We start from the raw sequence: 16,629 nt of genomic DNA, 5'->3' as shown, positions 1-16,629 counted from the left end.
AGCTGAGCTTCAGGCATCTAGATGGGATCCCACACAAGCAGGCAGCCCATTTTCTAGAAGTCCCCAGCAGTAAGAGGCTGTGGGATGTTCCACTTCAGCCTAGAGTCAGTAGGAAGTCTCAAGGGATCAGTGTTGGACAGTATCACTGCTGGACACCAGCACTGTATGGGAGTGCCTATAGGGGGTGTCTGAAGAACCCAAAGTACACATCATTCGAATATAGCTTTTATGTGTCTGCCATATTGGAGGGTGTGGTGTGGTGGCCAGTGAGGATTAACCATGAGAGAATTAGAACCAGCTCAGTCAGAAGACTTGCCCAGCTAGTGTCATGCAGGCAGCTAAAACTTGAGAAGCCCTGTAGTCTTACTGGCTTGAAGAACCAGAGGAGAGAGTTTAGGGTACCCACAGCAGCTTGAAAGTGAGAAGGGAAATCTTGGAATAAAGAGAATCAGAGGAGTCCTAAATTTTGCACATAAAATCTTCCCAAATCTCTGGCTGCCCCCTGACACACATGGTGGGGCAGACTCCAGGTACTCTAGCCAAGGCAAAAATAACTAAACAGGGATTCTAGCTTCTGCTCATCATGGAGGAGACAGAGGTTGAGTCCAGCCAAGGTAGTTGCCTCCTAAAACAAAAAATCAATGCTCTTTGAAAGAGTATAACAGAATCCAGAGTCTCTAACATATCGTCCTCAATGTCCAGGATACAACCCAAAAGTACTAGACTTATGAGGAAAAAACAGTCAAGTACCAGATATATGAGCAAACAAACACACCACCATCCTCAAGAGAAAAGACAGTTAATAGAGACTGACCGTGAGATGACCCAGGTATTGGATTTGCAGAAAAGATTTAAAAACTACTGTAAATCTGCTCAAGGATATAAAGGAAACAATGCTCATAGTGAATGAACAAACAGGAAATCTTGGCACAGAAATATAAAAAAGACACAAGTACAAATTCTAGAACTGAAAAATACAATATCTGAAATAAAACATTTGTTGGATGGATATGACAGCAGACTAGGGAAGACAAAAGATCAGTAAATTTGAAGACAGGTCAATAGAAACTATCCAATCTAAAGAACACAGAGAAAAAAGAAAGAAAAGATAAGCAGACCCCTAGGTACCTGAAGAACAATATAAAACAATCTTACAGAGGCTTAATTAGATTTTGAAGGAAAGGAGAGAGACAGAATGAGGTAGAAAAAATATGTGAAGAAATAATGACCAACAGTTTCCCAAATTTTGTTAAAAGTATTAACCTAAAGTAAGTGAACCCCTAAAACACAGTAGTCTGTCCCTTAAAGCAGTGAACAATCAGCCTCTGTAGGTTCAGATTCTGCTTCTACGCATTCAGCCAACACGGATGGGAACTGCAGTGTTTGCAGGCTGACTATACGTGTTTCTTCTAATTGGTATAGAAACCCATTCCTATAAAGCAAATTGTATATAAAGCACAAAATGTATAATATAAATGAGGAAGCCACTCATTTACAGGGCCCTGCACTACATCCTGTTCTAAAAGGAATCACTGGTCCATGATGACTCTTTTCCTAAAACCGGGTTTTACTCATGGCTTTTTTAAAAGGCAGAACACATAGAGAACCCTCGGTAGCTATGACATCTGCTGTCCTGAGACCCAGCCTGCAGGCCGCAGGACAAGGAGGTGTCATAGGGGTGATGGGGGAGGCTGTGGCCATGGGCTGAGAGCCAGCGAGGACATCTGATGCTCTGAATGGGGCTGGGATGGGAGTGGGAACTGACCTGAGGCTGGGCCGCAGGATGGCGTAGCCCACGATGAAGTGCACCTTCTCCAGGTTGGACATGGGCCGGTCTGCACCAAGGCCATTGGGCTCTAATGCCTCCTCTCCAATGTTCAGCTGGCTGGCCACCTTAAAACCCAAAGGCAGCCATCAGGACAGCTATGATTCTCCCCATCTGCCAAGTAGGAAACTGGTGCACAGGGAGGGAAGCAATAGACTGGAACCCTGCAGCAGGCCAGCAGCAGCTGGGAGCAGAGATTCTGTGCTCTGGGCTCACCTGGCCCGTGATCCGGGAGGACCGCTTCAGCTTCATGGAGGAGATATCCTTGGTTCCTTTGTCCTTGCAGCCAGATCTCTGTGGAGGGAGACAGTTCCCGCAGGAAGGTGAGCCTGGGCTTACCTCAGTGATGCTGACCCCACAGCCTCCTGGGGTGGAGCACGTGTCCCTTTCACCCAGCCATTTCCTGGCCCGATTTATAAAGCACCATGCAGTCCCTCAGCTTGGTAGAGCTTTACCACACACACATACAGGTGCATGTCCCATCCTCACTTCCAGGTGTGGAATCAGAGGCTCAGGGAAGGCAAGAGACTAGACAAAAGCTGCTCAGTGGGTCACCAGCCCCCAGGGAGGGGCTCAGGGCTGTTCTGATCCCAAAGCTTGTGCCTCTCCCCAGTAAACCCCTGGGAGGTGGGACTGGGTCTGAGCCCAGGTGCTTAGGACAGCCCCAGGCCATGGTCATTCTCAGTAAAGATAGCAGATGAAGCAGGATGCTCTGCCACTGCAAGGTGCTCTGCAGGGGATCCGAAGAGCCGGGGTTGAGAGGCCGGGTAGCAGGGAGGGACTGGCTGCAGCCACTAGGATCTGTTGCTGTCCTTAGGCAGAGGCCGCCCCTTCTCAGGATGGTGTCATGAGAAGAATTTGCTGCCAAAATTGGAGCTCAGTGTGGGACTGAGCTTGGGTGGGGGTCAGCCTGGTCCAGGGCCAGGCACCAGCTCCTGGGTGCGTCAAAGCTGGTTTACCGTGCAGGGGCTGGCCATGAAACACATGAGCTGGCAAAGTCCGTGAGGGCAGTGAGGCTTGCTGGGCTCACTGCTCTGTGTCTGGGGCACGTCATGGATACTTAATAAACACATGCAGGACAGAAAACCTGAGATCTGACCTCTGGGAAGCCAGTCCTGCTTCCCCCCATGTCCACCCTTCAGAGGTGCTGGTTGGCTGGACTGCCTCCCAGAGTCTTTTCCCTGAGTGGCTGCCAGCCTCCAATGTGGCCCCCGTGATCCCTGCGTCCTGAAATTCCTGCCCTGTGTGGGCCCCTCCCACAGCCACAGGTATGTGACTTCCAAGACTGGACATTTGCACCTTCCTTCTTGCTTTTCTTCTTGGATCACTCATGTTGAGGGAAGCCATGTTGTGAGGATGCCCAGGCAGCTTTGTGGAAAGGCCCACATGACAAGGAACTGAGGCCTCCCACCAACAGCCATGTGAGTGAGCCCTCTTGGGAGCAGCCCCTCCAGCTGTCAAGCTTTCAGATGACACCATCCCCAGTGGACAGCTTGACAGCAACCTCATGAGGGACCCTGAACTGGGACTATGCAGCTAAGCTGCTCCTGACCCTCAGAAACTGTGTGAGATAATGAATGTGTGCTATTTGAAGCAGTTAGGTTTGGGGGGGTAATTTGTTACACAGCTACAGATATCTGACACACTCTGGCAGAGCCCATACCTCTAGAGATCAAGGAGTCAGGGCTTGGGCCTGGGCAACTTCTCTGTAATTCCTGGACAAGGTTGGCCATGTGATGGGGCTGCAGGCTCCTTTAGATTCCTATGCAGTTAGTCTGCACACAGGACCCCAGAGGTATTGAGCTAAGTCCCAGCTGGTTACCTGGCACATGGGGCAGTCATGGGCTCCTGCCACTGGCGGGCCACTGAGTGCTGTCACTGCTTGTAATTCATTTGGACTGTTCTTGGTTAGTTCCACTAAGATGACAGCATGGAAATGGACCTTAGGAAGGACTTCTGACCAAAAATGGATGTGAATTAACTTTCATTAGAGGGCAGGGTAGAACATGGGTCAGGAGCTCAGTTTTTGAATTCAGCAGAATGGATTCAAAGCCCAGGTCCCATACACATGTCCACTGCAACTGGGGGCAGGTCATTTCAGCTCTTCGTTTCTGTAGCTATAAATAAATATAGTCATCCCTACCTTGTAGGGTTGGCCCACCTGGGAATTGAATTAAGAGTAGCAGCTGGCACAGAGCAGGCTGTCAGTCAATAACACCTGTTATTGTTATTGTTATGTGCATCTGAATCTGGCTCAAGTCACACCCAATACTCAGAGTCCAGGGCACCCTCTCCGTTAATGACTGTATAATTCAAAAAGCCTGGGATGGGGATTCATGAGCTCCTGAACATGGTTCAACACTGAAAGTTGCCTGCACCATGGCCTGGGGGCTGGGTTCCATGGGTAAGGCTGAGGACAGGGCTCCAGGTCTTGTCTCTCCGTCCTGTCCAGCTGCCCCAGGGACTGGGCCCTGGTAGGCACCTGGCAGGTGTCGCCCTCCTCTGCCCGCTGCTGCCCCCCACTTGCCTGTGCAGATCTACTGTGCTGTGGAACCTGGGCACCGTGCTCCCTGTCCAGCGTGTCATGGATCTGCCGCATCACTGAGCTGCCCTGCTGGCTGCTCCTGGCATACAGCACTGGCTCTGGGAGGTCACCCATGAACCTCAGGATGACGTTCCATATGACCAGGGCGGCCTGGGGAAACAAGACAGAAGGCCCAGTGGGAACCCATCAGTGACTATGGCCCCTTCCTTCCTTCCCCGAGCCATAGCTCAGACCCCAGGCTCGGGGCTGGCCTGATCCACTAGAAGCCAGTGAACCCTGGTACCAAGCAGTCAGTGTCATCTTCGTGGTAAAGCAACGGGTATCGGAGGGGCCGCCGGATGTGTGTGTGGCTGGCTGATTTCTGGAAGTAAGTCACAGCAAACTTGGGGAAGGTGTACTCGGCCAGGCCATCCACATCCTCCTCAGGCTCCTCCGCCATGGGGACTGTGTCCAGGTCAACCTCAAGCAGCTTCTGGGTCTTTGATTCCAGATCCTATGGCCATTGAGGGAGAACACGGGTCAGCAGGGCTTTCAGGTTAACAACCAACCCATCAGCTGACTGTCCAGCAGGCCGGGCAGCACGGGGGCTGTTGCATTACCCTGATCCCTCAGGTGCTGGAGACCACCCATCCCCACATTCAGTGGGCTCAGGTGGGCTGCCGTGTGCCAGCAAAGGGTTCTCTACACACCCTGCCGGGCAGGGGCAGGGCTCCTGCCCTCTCCCCTCCTGGCCCCATGCTCAGACACTGTGTCCTCTGCCGCATGCACCGTCCTCACTGCAGCTTCCTCAGCCACACTGCAGAGCAGCGGCCTCAAAGGTGCTCTGGGGGTGCCCGGGTGGGTCAAATATACGCGGGGAATGCCGTGTGATGGAGAGCCCGGCAGCATTGGTAGAGAAGGCTCCAGGAAGTCTTGCAGGTGGGAAGCCTGCCTGACTCGAAGGCTTTGACCACAGAACCCACGCACGCTCCCCTCTTCTGTGTGGGACCAGCAGGGCTGCAGCACACACTTGGCCACCGCTCTGGCTTCTCAGGGAGCCGAGAGGTGGACTGAGTTCACGGACTGGGCAGGCTTCCCTGTCCCCGCCCGGGGCGGATTGTGGACACCAGGCTTGTGTTACCTCAAAGCGCGGCGAGGCCTGGCCCTCCTGGCCCCCAATCATGGCAGGGAGGAAGCCGAACACCTTCTCCACCATCTCCGTGTCAGTGACGGTGTCGTAGATGGATCTGCGCTTCTTGGCGGGGAGAGCGCCTTGGCTCTTCTGCCCCTCGGCCGGGATGACCAGCGGCGCCTGCATACCCCGTGGAGGAAGGTTACCCAGGGGCCCAGCAGGGCTCAGGGGGCCCAGTCCTGCCTACCCCACAGGGCAAGCACCTCCCAGAAGCCAAGTAAGCCTCATCCTGCTATCATTTGTCCAAATCAATATTCTGCTCTGAAACAATAGATTTTAACAGCTAGTGTGGTTAGAGATCAACCAGCCAGGGCTTTCCCTTTCCCAGTGATAATCAGAGCTCTGGAGAGGTGAGGTTGCTGGCTTGTCCCTACCCTCAGATGGCTCTTAAGGCACCCCTTCAAACTCCAGGGACCCCCTAGGAACCCAGCTGAGCACAACCACTGCTCAGGACCACTTGGTCCCTTCATTCAAAGGGCAAAAAGGGTCCACCAGGACAGGTCCCTAGGGGCTGCAGTAACGAAGTCACAGATAAGACTGCTTTGCAGGCAGCTGGGGGCATGCGGGTGCAGAAGCATGCTGCTGACGTGTCTATGGGTGCATTCTCTCATTTGCCCTGTTCACTGTATTAGCAGTGTGCTTAGTAGACCAAGTTTTCATCCATGGAGCAGAAGTCAACGTCATCCTAGCCCCTTTGCCTTATCACAACTTCCAAATGAGCCAAGTGTGAAGGTTGAGTCTCGAGTACTTGATGGAGGAAATGGGGTTATTTTCTTGGTGCTGTCCCCCTGCTCAGTGTCCTCCCAGCCCCCCAGACACTCAGCAGCTCCCCTTGGTATTAATATTTCTCTGTCCCCTGAGCTGTCATACACAGCCCAGTAACCAGGACACTTTGCTCTCTTCCATGGAACTGGGGCCTTTCCCAGCTTGTCTGGCTCAGCTTTGCTGCACCTTCCAGGGGACCGACCATCCCTGCCCCAAAAATCATCTCCAAGGTGAAAGGGAGGGGACCTGAGCTCACCTTCCAGGTTCAAGGCTAAGGCTGTCCCATTGACCTGCTGCCTCTCCCATGCTATACCCTGCGTGCTCCTGGGTGGTGGCCACGGCTCCCCAGCCATTGCAGAGCCATTGTAGAACTGACTTTGAACAGGGAGAGGAGGACAGTGTGTCTCTCGTGATATCTACATCTCAGCCCAGGTGCCTGCTAATTTGCATCTTGTGTCCTGTATCCTTGCTGTGCTCTTGAGTAATTGAACAGATTTTAACGTCTTGGCTTGTGGCGGGGGCGGGGGGATTTTCCAAAGTGCTTCTGGTGAGCTCTCTACACAGCCACTCACTCCTTCTTGCCCTCACCCACTGGGGCCCCAGCCAGCCCCACCTGCCCAAGAGGCCAGGTGACCACCTACATTGGCCTTCCTTTGCCGGAAGTTGCGCCGGGCAGCCATGCCCCTGGCATGGGCCTGAATGACCACCACTGCCCTCCTCTTGGCCTGGACTTGCTGGCGCACCAGGTATCCCCTGCACAGGGCCTGCAGCTGGACTGTCCTCTGCCGCATGGCCTGGTACTGCCTCGCCAGCAGCTGGCTCCGGGCAATAGCCTGCAGGCGCTCAAAGCCCACGAGGATCTGCGGAGGCAAGAGGGAGGTGAGATCAGGGGCAAGAAGGCCTTCCCCAGGAAACAGAGAGGGGTGCTCCCCAGGAGGCAGTGCAAGATAGATTTACAGTTAGTTTTGTTTTGGCAAAGGGCTGGTGCTAGAATGGTACACACCTATGAACACAAAAATAGTGAGTTATTGCTTATAAAGTACTTAGACCAGAGTGTGACGTGCAAATAAGTGCTAAATAAGCATTTGTGAAATAGCATAAATAATAAAGTGGCCTCCTTGGGGCCGTGGATGGAGAGAATTGGTGTGGATTTCACATGGGTGAAATGGCAGAGTGGATTCCTGAGGCCCTGCTCTCCACATCTGCCAGCCAAGTTCAGCTGACTTGCCCACGGGCTAGCACACCCGTGTGGAGGCCTGTGGCCACTCAAATCCCTGAGGGCATCTTTAAAGTAAAAGTGCAGTAATAAATGGATGAACACCACGTCAGTGCCGCAAACATCCCCTGGGCCACAGCAGTCCCTGGGCTTCCTAAAGACCTGCCCAACGGGTTGGCTTAAGAGCTTGGAAGTCACAGCCCCTCATCTAAACCCCAGCTCTGGGGTTTACTAGTCTCATGCTCTTGGGGAAACTGCTCAACCCCTCTATGTCTCAGTTCCTTGACGTACAGAGTTGGTTTAATATTAAATAAAATGATGTATGCGAAGCAACAGGCCCCAAGTAACTGCTCCACACAGGTCAGCTACTATCATGCCGTTTGTGGGCATGGAATGCAGGCAGGCTGGGCCAGTCTTGCTGATGTGACCATTTCATGTCATAACCAGTCACATCTGTGACAAAAGCAAGTGGCCAAGTGACACAGGCACAGCCATGGTTGCTCTAGTTCATTCTTTTGAGCAGATACTCATTAGCAAATGCCCGTGGTTAAGAGAAAAAATTAGGAAAAGGTACTTGGAACAAAGAATAATCAATCCATTTGCTTATTTGTTGCCTGCAAGTTGGGAAAAGACAGGAGGTATTCCATTCCAGAGCAGGACACCTAGTCTAGCTCTGAGGATGCTCCAAATTCTGCAAAACATTTTGAAGCCTGCAGACCATGGGGCCAGAGATTATGCTAAGAAGAGGCTGTGTGGGATGCTGAGGTCTGATCATTTTAAATTTGCATGCCACGTCTGTGAATGATTTGATCCTTCCTGCCTGAGGTCTCTCATGCAGAGAAACAAACTTTACAAATCTGTCTTTTACTGGACAGTTACCCGCTGGTCCCGTGGACCCAGCCGCCCCAGAGAGCTCTCTCACCAGCTTGAAATTCCTCCTGTTGCAGTAGCCTCTCCACCAGGCCTGCAGGGTCACAGCTGCCCGCCTCTGCCTCAGGAACTCCTTCCTAGAAGGGCAATGCAAGCCACACACATGTAACAATCCCAGATGGTTTAAAGCTTCTGAGGGAGAAAAACTGGTTTGGAAGGGAACAGGGTTAGTGAAATATTGGGAAAAATGAATACGTACAATCCTTTCTCAGAAGGTGTTACAGACCAAAAGACGCACAGGCAGGTTAGGAACAAAAAATCTACTATCAGCAACCCAAATTTGTGGATGATGACAGTCCAGTGGTTTTTTTTTTTTTTTTTTTTTTTTTTTAGATGGAGTTTCACTCTTGTTGCTCAGGCTGGAGTGCAATGGCACGGATCTCGGCTCACTGTAACCTCCACCTCCCAGGTTTGAGCAATTCTCCTGCCTCAACCTCCTGAGTAACTGGAATTACAGGTGCCTGCCACCACGCCCAGCTAATTTTTGTATTTTTAGTAGAGATGGAGTTTCACCATGTTGACCAGTTTGGTCTCAAACTCCTGACCTTAAGTGATCCACCTACCTCGGCCTCCCAAAGTGCTGGATTACAGGCGTGAGCCACTGTGTCCAGCCAACAGTCCAGTTTTTTTAAGTTATCAGAAAATTCTCCCTCATTCCCTCTACCCCCAAAGAGCTACAAAAGGATAAAACTTACTTCCGCATTTTTATTACAGACGGCCCTCCTCTGGCCACTAGCCCAGGGCTGGACACGGAGAAGAAAACCTGAAAGCTGGGCTCTGGCGAGACAGAGTCACTCCCAGGCAAGCTCAGTGCATATAGAGATGCAGGCATGCCTCAGTTTATTATGATGTTACTTTGCTCTATTGCACTTTGCAGATATTGTGCTTTTAGTAATTGAAGGTCTGTGGTAGCCGTGTGTTGAGCTAGTCTATTGGTATCATTTTTCCAACAGCATGTGGTCACTTCATGTCTGTATAACGTTTTGGCAATTCTTGCAATATTTCAAATTTTTCATTATTATTACATCTGCTGTGGTGATCTGTGATCTTTAATGTTACAATTGGAATTGTTTTGGGGCACCACAAACTGCACCCATATAAGATGGGAAACTTAATAAATGTGTGTGTTTTGACTGTTCCACCAACCAGTAGTGCCCCATCTCTCTCTCTTTTCTCTGTTTCCCTGTTCCCTGAGACAGAGCGATACTAAAATTAGGCCAGTTAATAACTCTATAATGGCCTCTAAGTGTTCATGTGAAAGGAAGCATCTCATGTCTCTCACTTTAAATCAAAAGTGAGAAATGATTAAGCTTCGTGAGGAAGGCCCGTCCAAAGCTGAGACAGGCCAAAAGCTAGGTCTCTTGCGCGAAACAGCCACTTTGTGAATACGAACGAAAAGTTCCTGAAGGAAATTAAAGGTGCTACTCCAGTGAACACATGAATGATGAGAAAGTGAAACAGCCTTCTTGCTGATATGGAGACAGTTTCCGTGGACTGGATAGAAGATCAAACCAGCCACAACATTTCCTTAAGCCAAAGCCCAACCCAGAGCAAGATCCTAATTCTCTTCAATTCTGTGAAGGCTAAGAGAGGTAAGGAAGCTGCAGAAGAAAAGTATGAAGCTAGCAAAGTTTGGGTCATGAGGTTTAAGGAAAGAAGCCACTTCTGTAACATAAAAGTGTAAGGTGAAGCAGCAAGTGCTGATGGAGAAGCTGCAACAAGTTATCCAGAAGATCTAGCTAAGGTCATTGATAAATGTGGCTGCACTCAACAACAGATTTTCTTTCTTTTTTTTTGAGATGGAGGCTCCCTCTGTCACCCAGGCTGGAGTGCAGTGGCATGATCTCAGCTCACTGCAACCTCCACTTCCCAGGTTCAAGCGATTCTCCTACCTCAGCCTCCCGAGTAGCTGGGACTACAGGCTTCCACTACCATGCCCAGCTAATTTTTTGTATTTTTAGTAGAGACGGGGTTTCACCATATTGGCCAGGCTGGTCTCAAACTCCTGACCTTGTGATCCACCCACTCTGGCCTCCCAAAGTGCTGGGATTACAGGCATGAGCCACCACACCTGGCCAACAGATTTTCAATGTAGACAAAACAGCCTTATATTGGAAGAAGATGCCACTAGGACTTTTATAGGTAATAGAGAGGTATAGAGAGGTCAGTGCCTGGCTTCAAATCTTTAAAGGACAGGCTGACTCTCTTATTAGCAGCTTATGAAGCTGGTGACTTTAAGCTGAAGCCAATGCTAATTGACCACTCTGAAAATCCTAGGGCCCTTAACAATCATGTTAAAGCTACTCTGCCTGTAATCTAGAAATGAAACAACAAAGCCTGGGTGACAGCACATCTATTTATAGCATGGTTTACTGAATATTTTAAGGCCACCATTGAGACCTACTGCTCAGAAAAAAAGATTTCTTTCAAACTATTACTGCTCATTGACAATTCATCCGGCCACCCAAGAACTCTGATGAAGACATACAAGGAGATTAATGTTGTTATGCCTGTGAACAAAGCATCCATTCTGCAGCCCATGGATCAAAGGGTAATTCAGACTGTCAAGTCTTATTTAAGAAATAAATGCCATAATGCTATAGCTGCCATAGATAGTAATTCTCCTAATAGATCTGGGCAAAGTCAATTGAAAACCTTCTGGAAAGCTTTCACCATTCTAGATGCCACTAAGAACATTCATGATTCAGGAGAGGAGGTCAAAATATCAACATTAACAGGAATTTAGAAGTTGATTCCAATCCTCATGAATGACTTTGAGGGGTTAAGACTTCAGTGGAGGAAGAAACAGCATATGTAGCAGGAATAGCAAGAGAATTAGAAGTAGAAGTGGAGCCTGAAGATGTGGCTAATTTGCTGCAATCTCATGATAAAACTTGAATGGGTTAGGAGTTACTTTTTTTTTTTTTTTTTTTTGAGACAAGGTCTCACTCTGTCGCCTAGGCTGGAGTACAGTGGTGCAATCTCGGCTCACTGTAACCTTCACCTCCCAGGCTCAAGTAATCCTCCTACCTCAACCTCCTGAGTAGCTGGGACTACGGGTGCACATCAACGCACCCGGCTAATTTTTTGTATTTTTAGTAGAGATGAGGTTTCACCATGTTGCTCAGGCTGGTCTTGAACTCCTGAGCTCAAGTGATCCACCTGCCTCAGCCGGTCACAGTGCTGGGATTACAGGCATGAGTCATCTTGCCCAGCCAGGAGTTGTTTCTTATAGATGAGCAAAGAAAGTGTTGTTGTTGTTTCCTTTCTTTGTTTTCTTTTTTGGAGACAGGGTCTCACTCTGTCATCTGGGCTGGAGTGCAGTGGCGTCATCAGAGCTCAACATAACTTTGAACTCCTGGCCTCAAGGATCCTTCCACCTCAGCCTCCCAAATAGCTGGACTACAGGCATGCACCACCATGCCCAGATAATTTTTGTATTTTTCTTTTGTAGAGATGAGTTCTCACTACGTTGACCAGGCTGGCTTTGAACTCCTGGCCTCAAGTGATCCTCCTGCCTTGGCCTCCCAAAATGCTGGGATTACAGGTATGAGCCACTGTGCCTGGCCAATGCTTTCTGATGTCATTCTACATGTATGTAGAGAAAATATTTAAGAAAATTGTATTACATATGAGAGAAGGTAAATGGACATAAAAGGGGGTAAAGTTTCTATACTTCACTGGAAGTGGTAAAATGATGACAGCGGTAGATACTTTCTCTCTGTGTGTATGTGTATAATGTGATACCTAATGCAACCACTTTAGAGAGCTATAAAAAAGATATATACTCTAACACATTGTAGATAAATCAAAATGAAATACTTAAAAATTTTTAAATAAGTCACAGAAAGGCAGGAAAAAGAAAACATAAAAATGCGAAGGAGAGAGAAAAAAATAGAAAACAAAAAATAAAATGGCTGACTTGAGCTCTAACATGAATAATTACATTAAATGTAAAAGGCCTAAATACAGTAAGTCCTCAATGTTGCTGATACCTTCTTGGAAACAGGCTTTGAGTGAAATGATATGTAATGGAACCAATGGTTTTCTCATCATTATAATGAAACCACATTGAAGGAAACAATGATATTCGAACACCTGCTGTATATTCTTGGAAAGTCATAGTTTCCAAGAATCTGTTGATGATGTTAGGGAGAATTTAATGTATGCCAATGACATACACTGGCAGAATGGATTGAAAAACATGACCCGATTACATACTGTCTATGAGAAACTCACTTAACATATAGTTATATAGGTAGGCCGAAAGTAAAAGGATGAAAAATATAGATCATGTAAATAGTAATCAAAACAGGAGTGGCTATATTAATACCAGATAAAGTAGACTTCAGAGCAAAGGAGATAACCAGAGACAGAGAAGGATATTACCTGATAATAAAAAGCACATCCACCAAGACATAGCAATCCTAACTGTGTATTCACCAAACAACAGAGCTGCAAAATATGTGAAGCAAAAATGATAAAACTGAAATGGAAAAGGCAAATCCACAATTATAATTAGAGACTCTCTCAACAATTGATAAAACACATAGACAGAAAATCAGCAACAATATAGACTTCAACACCACTATCAACCAACAAGATCTAATTGACATTTTTCAGAGCACACCTCCGAATTAACAGCAAAATATATGTTCTTTCCAAGTGCTCTTAGAATATATACCAAGAGAGGACATATTTTGGGCCATAAAGGAAACTTCAACATACTTAATAGAACTTAATTCATACAGAGTGTGTCTCTTACCATAGTGAAATCAAACTAGAAGTCAAAGACAAAATGATAACAGAAAAATCTCTAAACACTTGAAAACCAAACAACATACTTCTAAATTTCACAGAGGAAATTTCAAGGAAAATTTAATTTTTCTTCTGAGTGAAAGTGAATGAAATTGAATGAACTAAATGAAAGCATAACGTGAACATTTGTGAAACACAGCTGAAGCAGTGCTAAGACAGAGATTTATATCACTCTACATTGGAAAAGAGGAAAAGCCTTGAATTAATAATCTAATCTCCTGCCTCAAGAATCTAGAGGAAGAAGGGTAAAATACACCCAAGGATATATTTTGGAAGGATGAAAATAATAAAAGAGCAGAAATTAAGGAAATTAAAAATAAAAAATTAGAGAAGAAGTAATGAAACTAAAGCCTGATTCTTTGAAAAGGACAAGAATGTTTTTTGTTTTGTTTTGTTTTGTTTTGTTTTTTTGAGACAGAGTCTTACTCTTGTTGCCCAGGCTGAAGTGCCATGGCACAATCTTGGCTCACTGCAACCTCCACCTCCCAGGTTCAAGCGATTCTCCTGCCTCAGCCTCCTGAGTAGCTGAGATTACAAGCGCCTGCCACCACACCCAGCTAAATTTTGTATTTTTAGTAGAGACGGGGTTTCGCCATGTTGGCCAGGCTGGTCTCGGACTCCTGACCTCAGGTGATCTGCCTGCCTCGGCCTCCAAAGTGCTGGGATTACAGGTGTGAGCCACCATGCCCGGCCAGGACAAGAAAATTGACAAATCTTTAGCAAGACTGACAAAGAAAAAAAGGGGAAGACATAAATTTCCAGTATCAGGAATGACACAGGGGATATCATTACAGAGTCTGCAGATATCAAGAGGATAATAAGGGAATACTATGAACAAATTGACATGCATACATTTGACAACTTAGATATAACATGGACTAGTTCCTCAGAAAGCACAAATTACCACAACTCACTCAATATAAAATAATTTGAATCATTCCTATAACTATTAAATAAATTGAATTTATAATTAAAAACTCTCTATAAAAAAATTCCCAGGCCCAGATATTTTCACTGGAGACTTTTGCCAAACATTTAAAGAAAAATTCACATCAATTCTACACAATTTCTTCCAGAAAACAGAAGAGGAAACACTTCCTAATTCATTTTATGAAGCTAGTGTTACTCTGATACCAAAACCAGACAAGACAAAAGAAAAAAAATCCTCAGACCTCATGAATACAGATGCAAAAATCCTTAATGAAACATTAACAAATAGCATTCAGCAACATAAAAAAGAATTATACACTATGACCGAGTGGTGTTTCCTCCAGGGATGCAAAGCTGGTTCAATATTTAAAAATCAGTAAACGTAACTCACCACATTGAAAGGCTAAACAAGAAAAATCACATATCATTATCAACTGATGCAGAAAAAAAATTGACATTCAACACTTGTTCATGATAAAAACTCCCAGAAAACTAGGAATATCGGAAGCTTCCTCGACTTGAGAAAGGGCATCAATGAAAAACCTACAGCTAACATTATATTTAATGGTTAAAGTCTGAGTGTTTTCCCCCTAAGATAAAGGACAAAGCAAATATATCTGTTCTCACCACTCTAACAATACTGGATGTTCTGGCCACTGCAATAGGCAAGAAAAGGAAATAAAAGGCATACGGATTGGAAAAAAAAGAAAGAAAACTGTCCCTATTTGCAGATGACAGGATGATCTACATCCAAAATTCTAAGGAATTTATAAAAAGTGAGCTCAGCAAGGCTGCAGGATATGAAGTCAACACACAAAAATCCAAAATATTTCTATGTGCTAGCAATGAATATGCCAATGTCAAAATTAAAAATACAGTACCATTTATAATTACTAAAAAAACATGTAAATCTAATAAAACATGTACAGGGTTTGTGTGCTAAAAACTACAAAACACGGATGCATGAAATCAAATAAGATCTAAATAAATGGAGCTACGTATCATGTTTATGGATTGGAAGATGGATTTAGTAGAGATGTTAATTCTCAAATTGCTATACAAGCCTATTACTATCAAAAATCCCAACAAGGTTTTTTTTCGTAGATATAGACAAAATTATTTTTATATGTACATGGAAATGCAAAGGAACTACAATAACTAAAACACTTTTGAAGAAGAAAAGTGGGAAAAATTAGTCTACACAGCTTTAAGACTTATTATATAACTATGATAAACAAGATGTTGTGGCATTGCAGAGGGATAGAGTCATCGACCAATGGAATGGGATAGAGAACCTAGAAATAGACCCACACCACTAGGTTTTGATAAAGATGTAAAAGCAATTCATTGAAGGAAGGATAGACTTTTTTTATGAATAATACTGGGGAGACAACCATAGAAAAAAATTTAAAAGAACCTTGACCTAAGTGTCACGCTCTACACAAAAATTAATTCAAAATGGGAATGTATCATGGACCTACATGTAACATATTTAAAACTATAAAAACTTTTAGAAAAACACAAAAGAAAATCTTGACGAAAAGAGTTCTTAGACTTAACACTAAAAGCATGATCTATGAAAGAGAAACTTGACAATTAGACTTTACCAAGATTAAAAACTTTTGCTCTGCAAAGCCCTCTTAAGAGGATGAAGAGACAATCTACAGACTAGGAGAAAATATTCACAAACCACATAGCTGACAGAGGACTAGTATCTAGAACATATAAAGAACTCTCAAAACTCAACAAAGACTCCAACTAGAAAACAGGCAAGCAACATGCACAGACAGGTCACCAAAGAGGGGACACATACATGACAAGCACACACAAAGGTGTTCCACATCGGGAAATGGTAAGGACAGCCACAATGAGAGACCATCACATACCTATCAGAAGGGCTAAAATAAACAGTGACAACATCAAATACTGGTGAGGATGCACGGACACTGAGTCAGCCAGACATTGCTGGTGGGAATGTAAAATGGTACAGCCACTCTTGAAAACACTTTGGCAGTTTCTTAAAAAACAAAACTTGTAACCGCTGTATGACTCAGCAACTGCACTCCTGGGCATACCACCCAGAGAAACGGCAACGACGTTCTCACAAAAACCTCATAAATGTTCATAACAGCTTTATTCATCAAAGCCAAAAACTGGAAACAGCCCAGATGTCCTTCTACAGGTGAATGGTTAAACAAACTGTGGTGTATCCATCCCATAGAACACCATCGAGCAATAAAAAGTAACAAAATATTGGCTGGGCGCAGTGGCTCACACCTGTAACCCCAGCACTTTGAGAGGCTGAGGCGGGCGGATCACTTGAGGCCAGGAGTTTGAGACCAGTTTGGGTAATATGGCGAAACCCCGTCTCTAAAAAAAATACAATAATTAGCTGGGCATGGTGGCGGGCACCTGTAGTAGTACCAGCT

The 16,629-nt window shown here is 46.0% G+C and overlaps 1 protein-coding gene across 1 annotated transcript in view; it reads right to left on the bottom strand.

The window, feature by feature from the left end:
• MYO7B (myosin VIIB) overlaps positions 1-14,863 on the bottom strand; it is a 37,863-nt gene extending 23,000 nt beyond the window's left edge. The window contains exons 1-8 of the mRNA XM_055380671.2: positions 14,828-14,863; positions 8,445-8,529; positions 6,948-7,166; positions 5,491-5,661; positions 4,654-4,863; positions 4,353-4,520; positions 2,042-2,119; positions 1,766-1,893 (exon numbers count right to left, since the gene is read on the bottom strand). Of these exons, the coding sequence (XP_055236646.2) occupies positions 1,766-1,893; positions 2,042-2,119; positions 4,353-4,520; positions 4,654-4,863; positions 5,491-5,661; positions 6,948-7,097 (905 nt within the window). The 5' untranslated portion in view covers positions 7,098-7,166; positions 8,445-8,529; positions 14,828-14,863. The remainder of the gene's footprint in view (positions 1-1,765; positions 1,894-2,041; positions 2,120-4,352; positions 4,521-4,653; positions 4,864-5,490; positions 5,662-6,947; positions 7,167-8,444; positions 8,530-14,827) is intronic.
• Between the last annotated feature and the right edge of the window lie 1,766 nt (positions 14,864-16,629).

This window comes from Gorilla gorilla, chromosome 11, assembly GCF_029281585.2.
Source record: "Gorilla gorilla gorilla isolate KB3781 chromosome 11, NHGRI_mGorGor1-v2.1_pri, whole genome shotgun sequence".
NCBI classification, from domain to species: Eukaryota; Metazoa; Chordata; class Mammalia; order Primates; family Hominidae; genus Gorilla; species Gorilla gorilla.
This window is presented reverse-complemented; position numbering and strand designations above follow the sequence as displayed.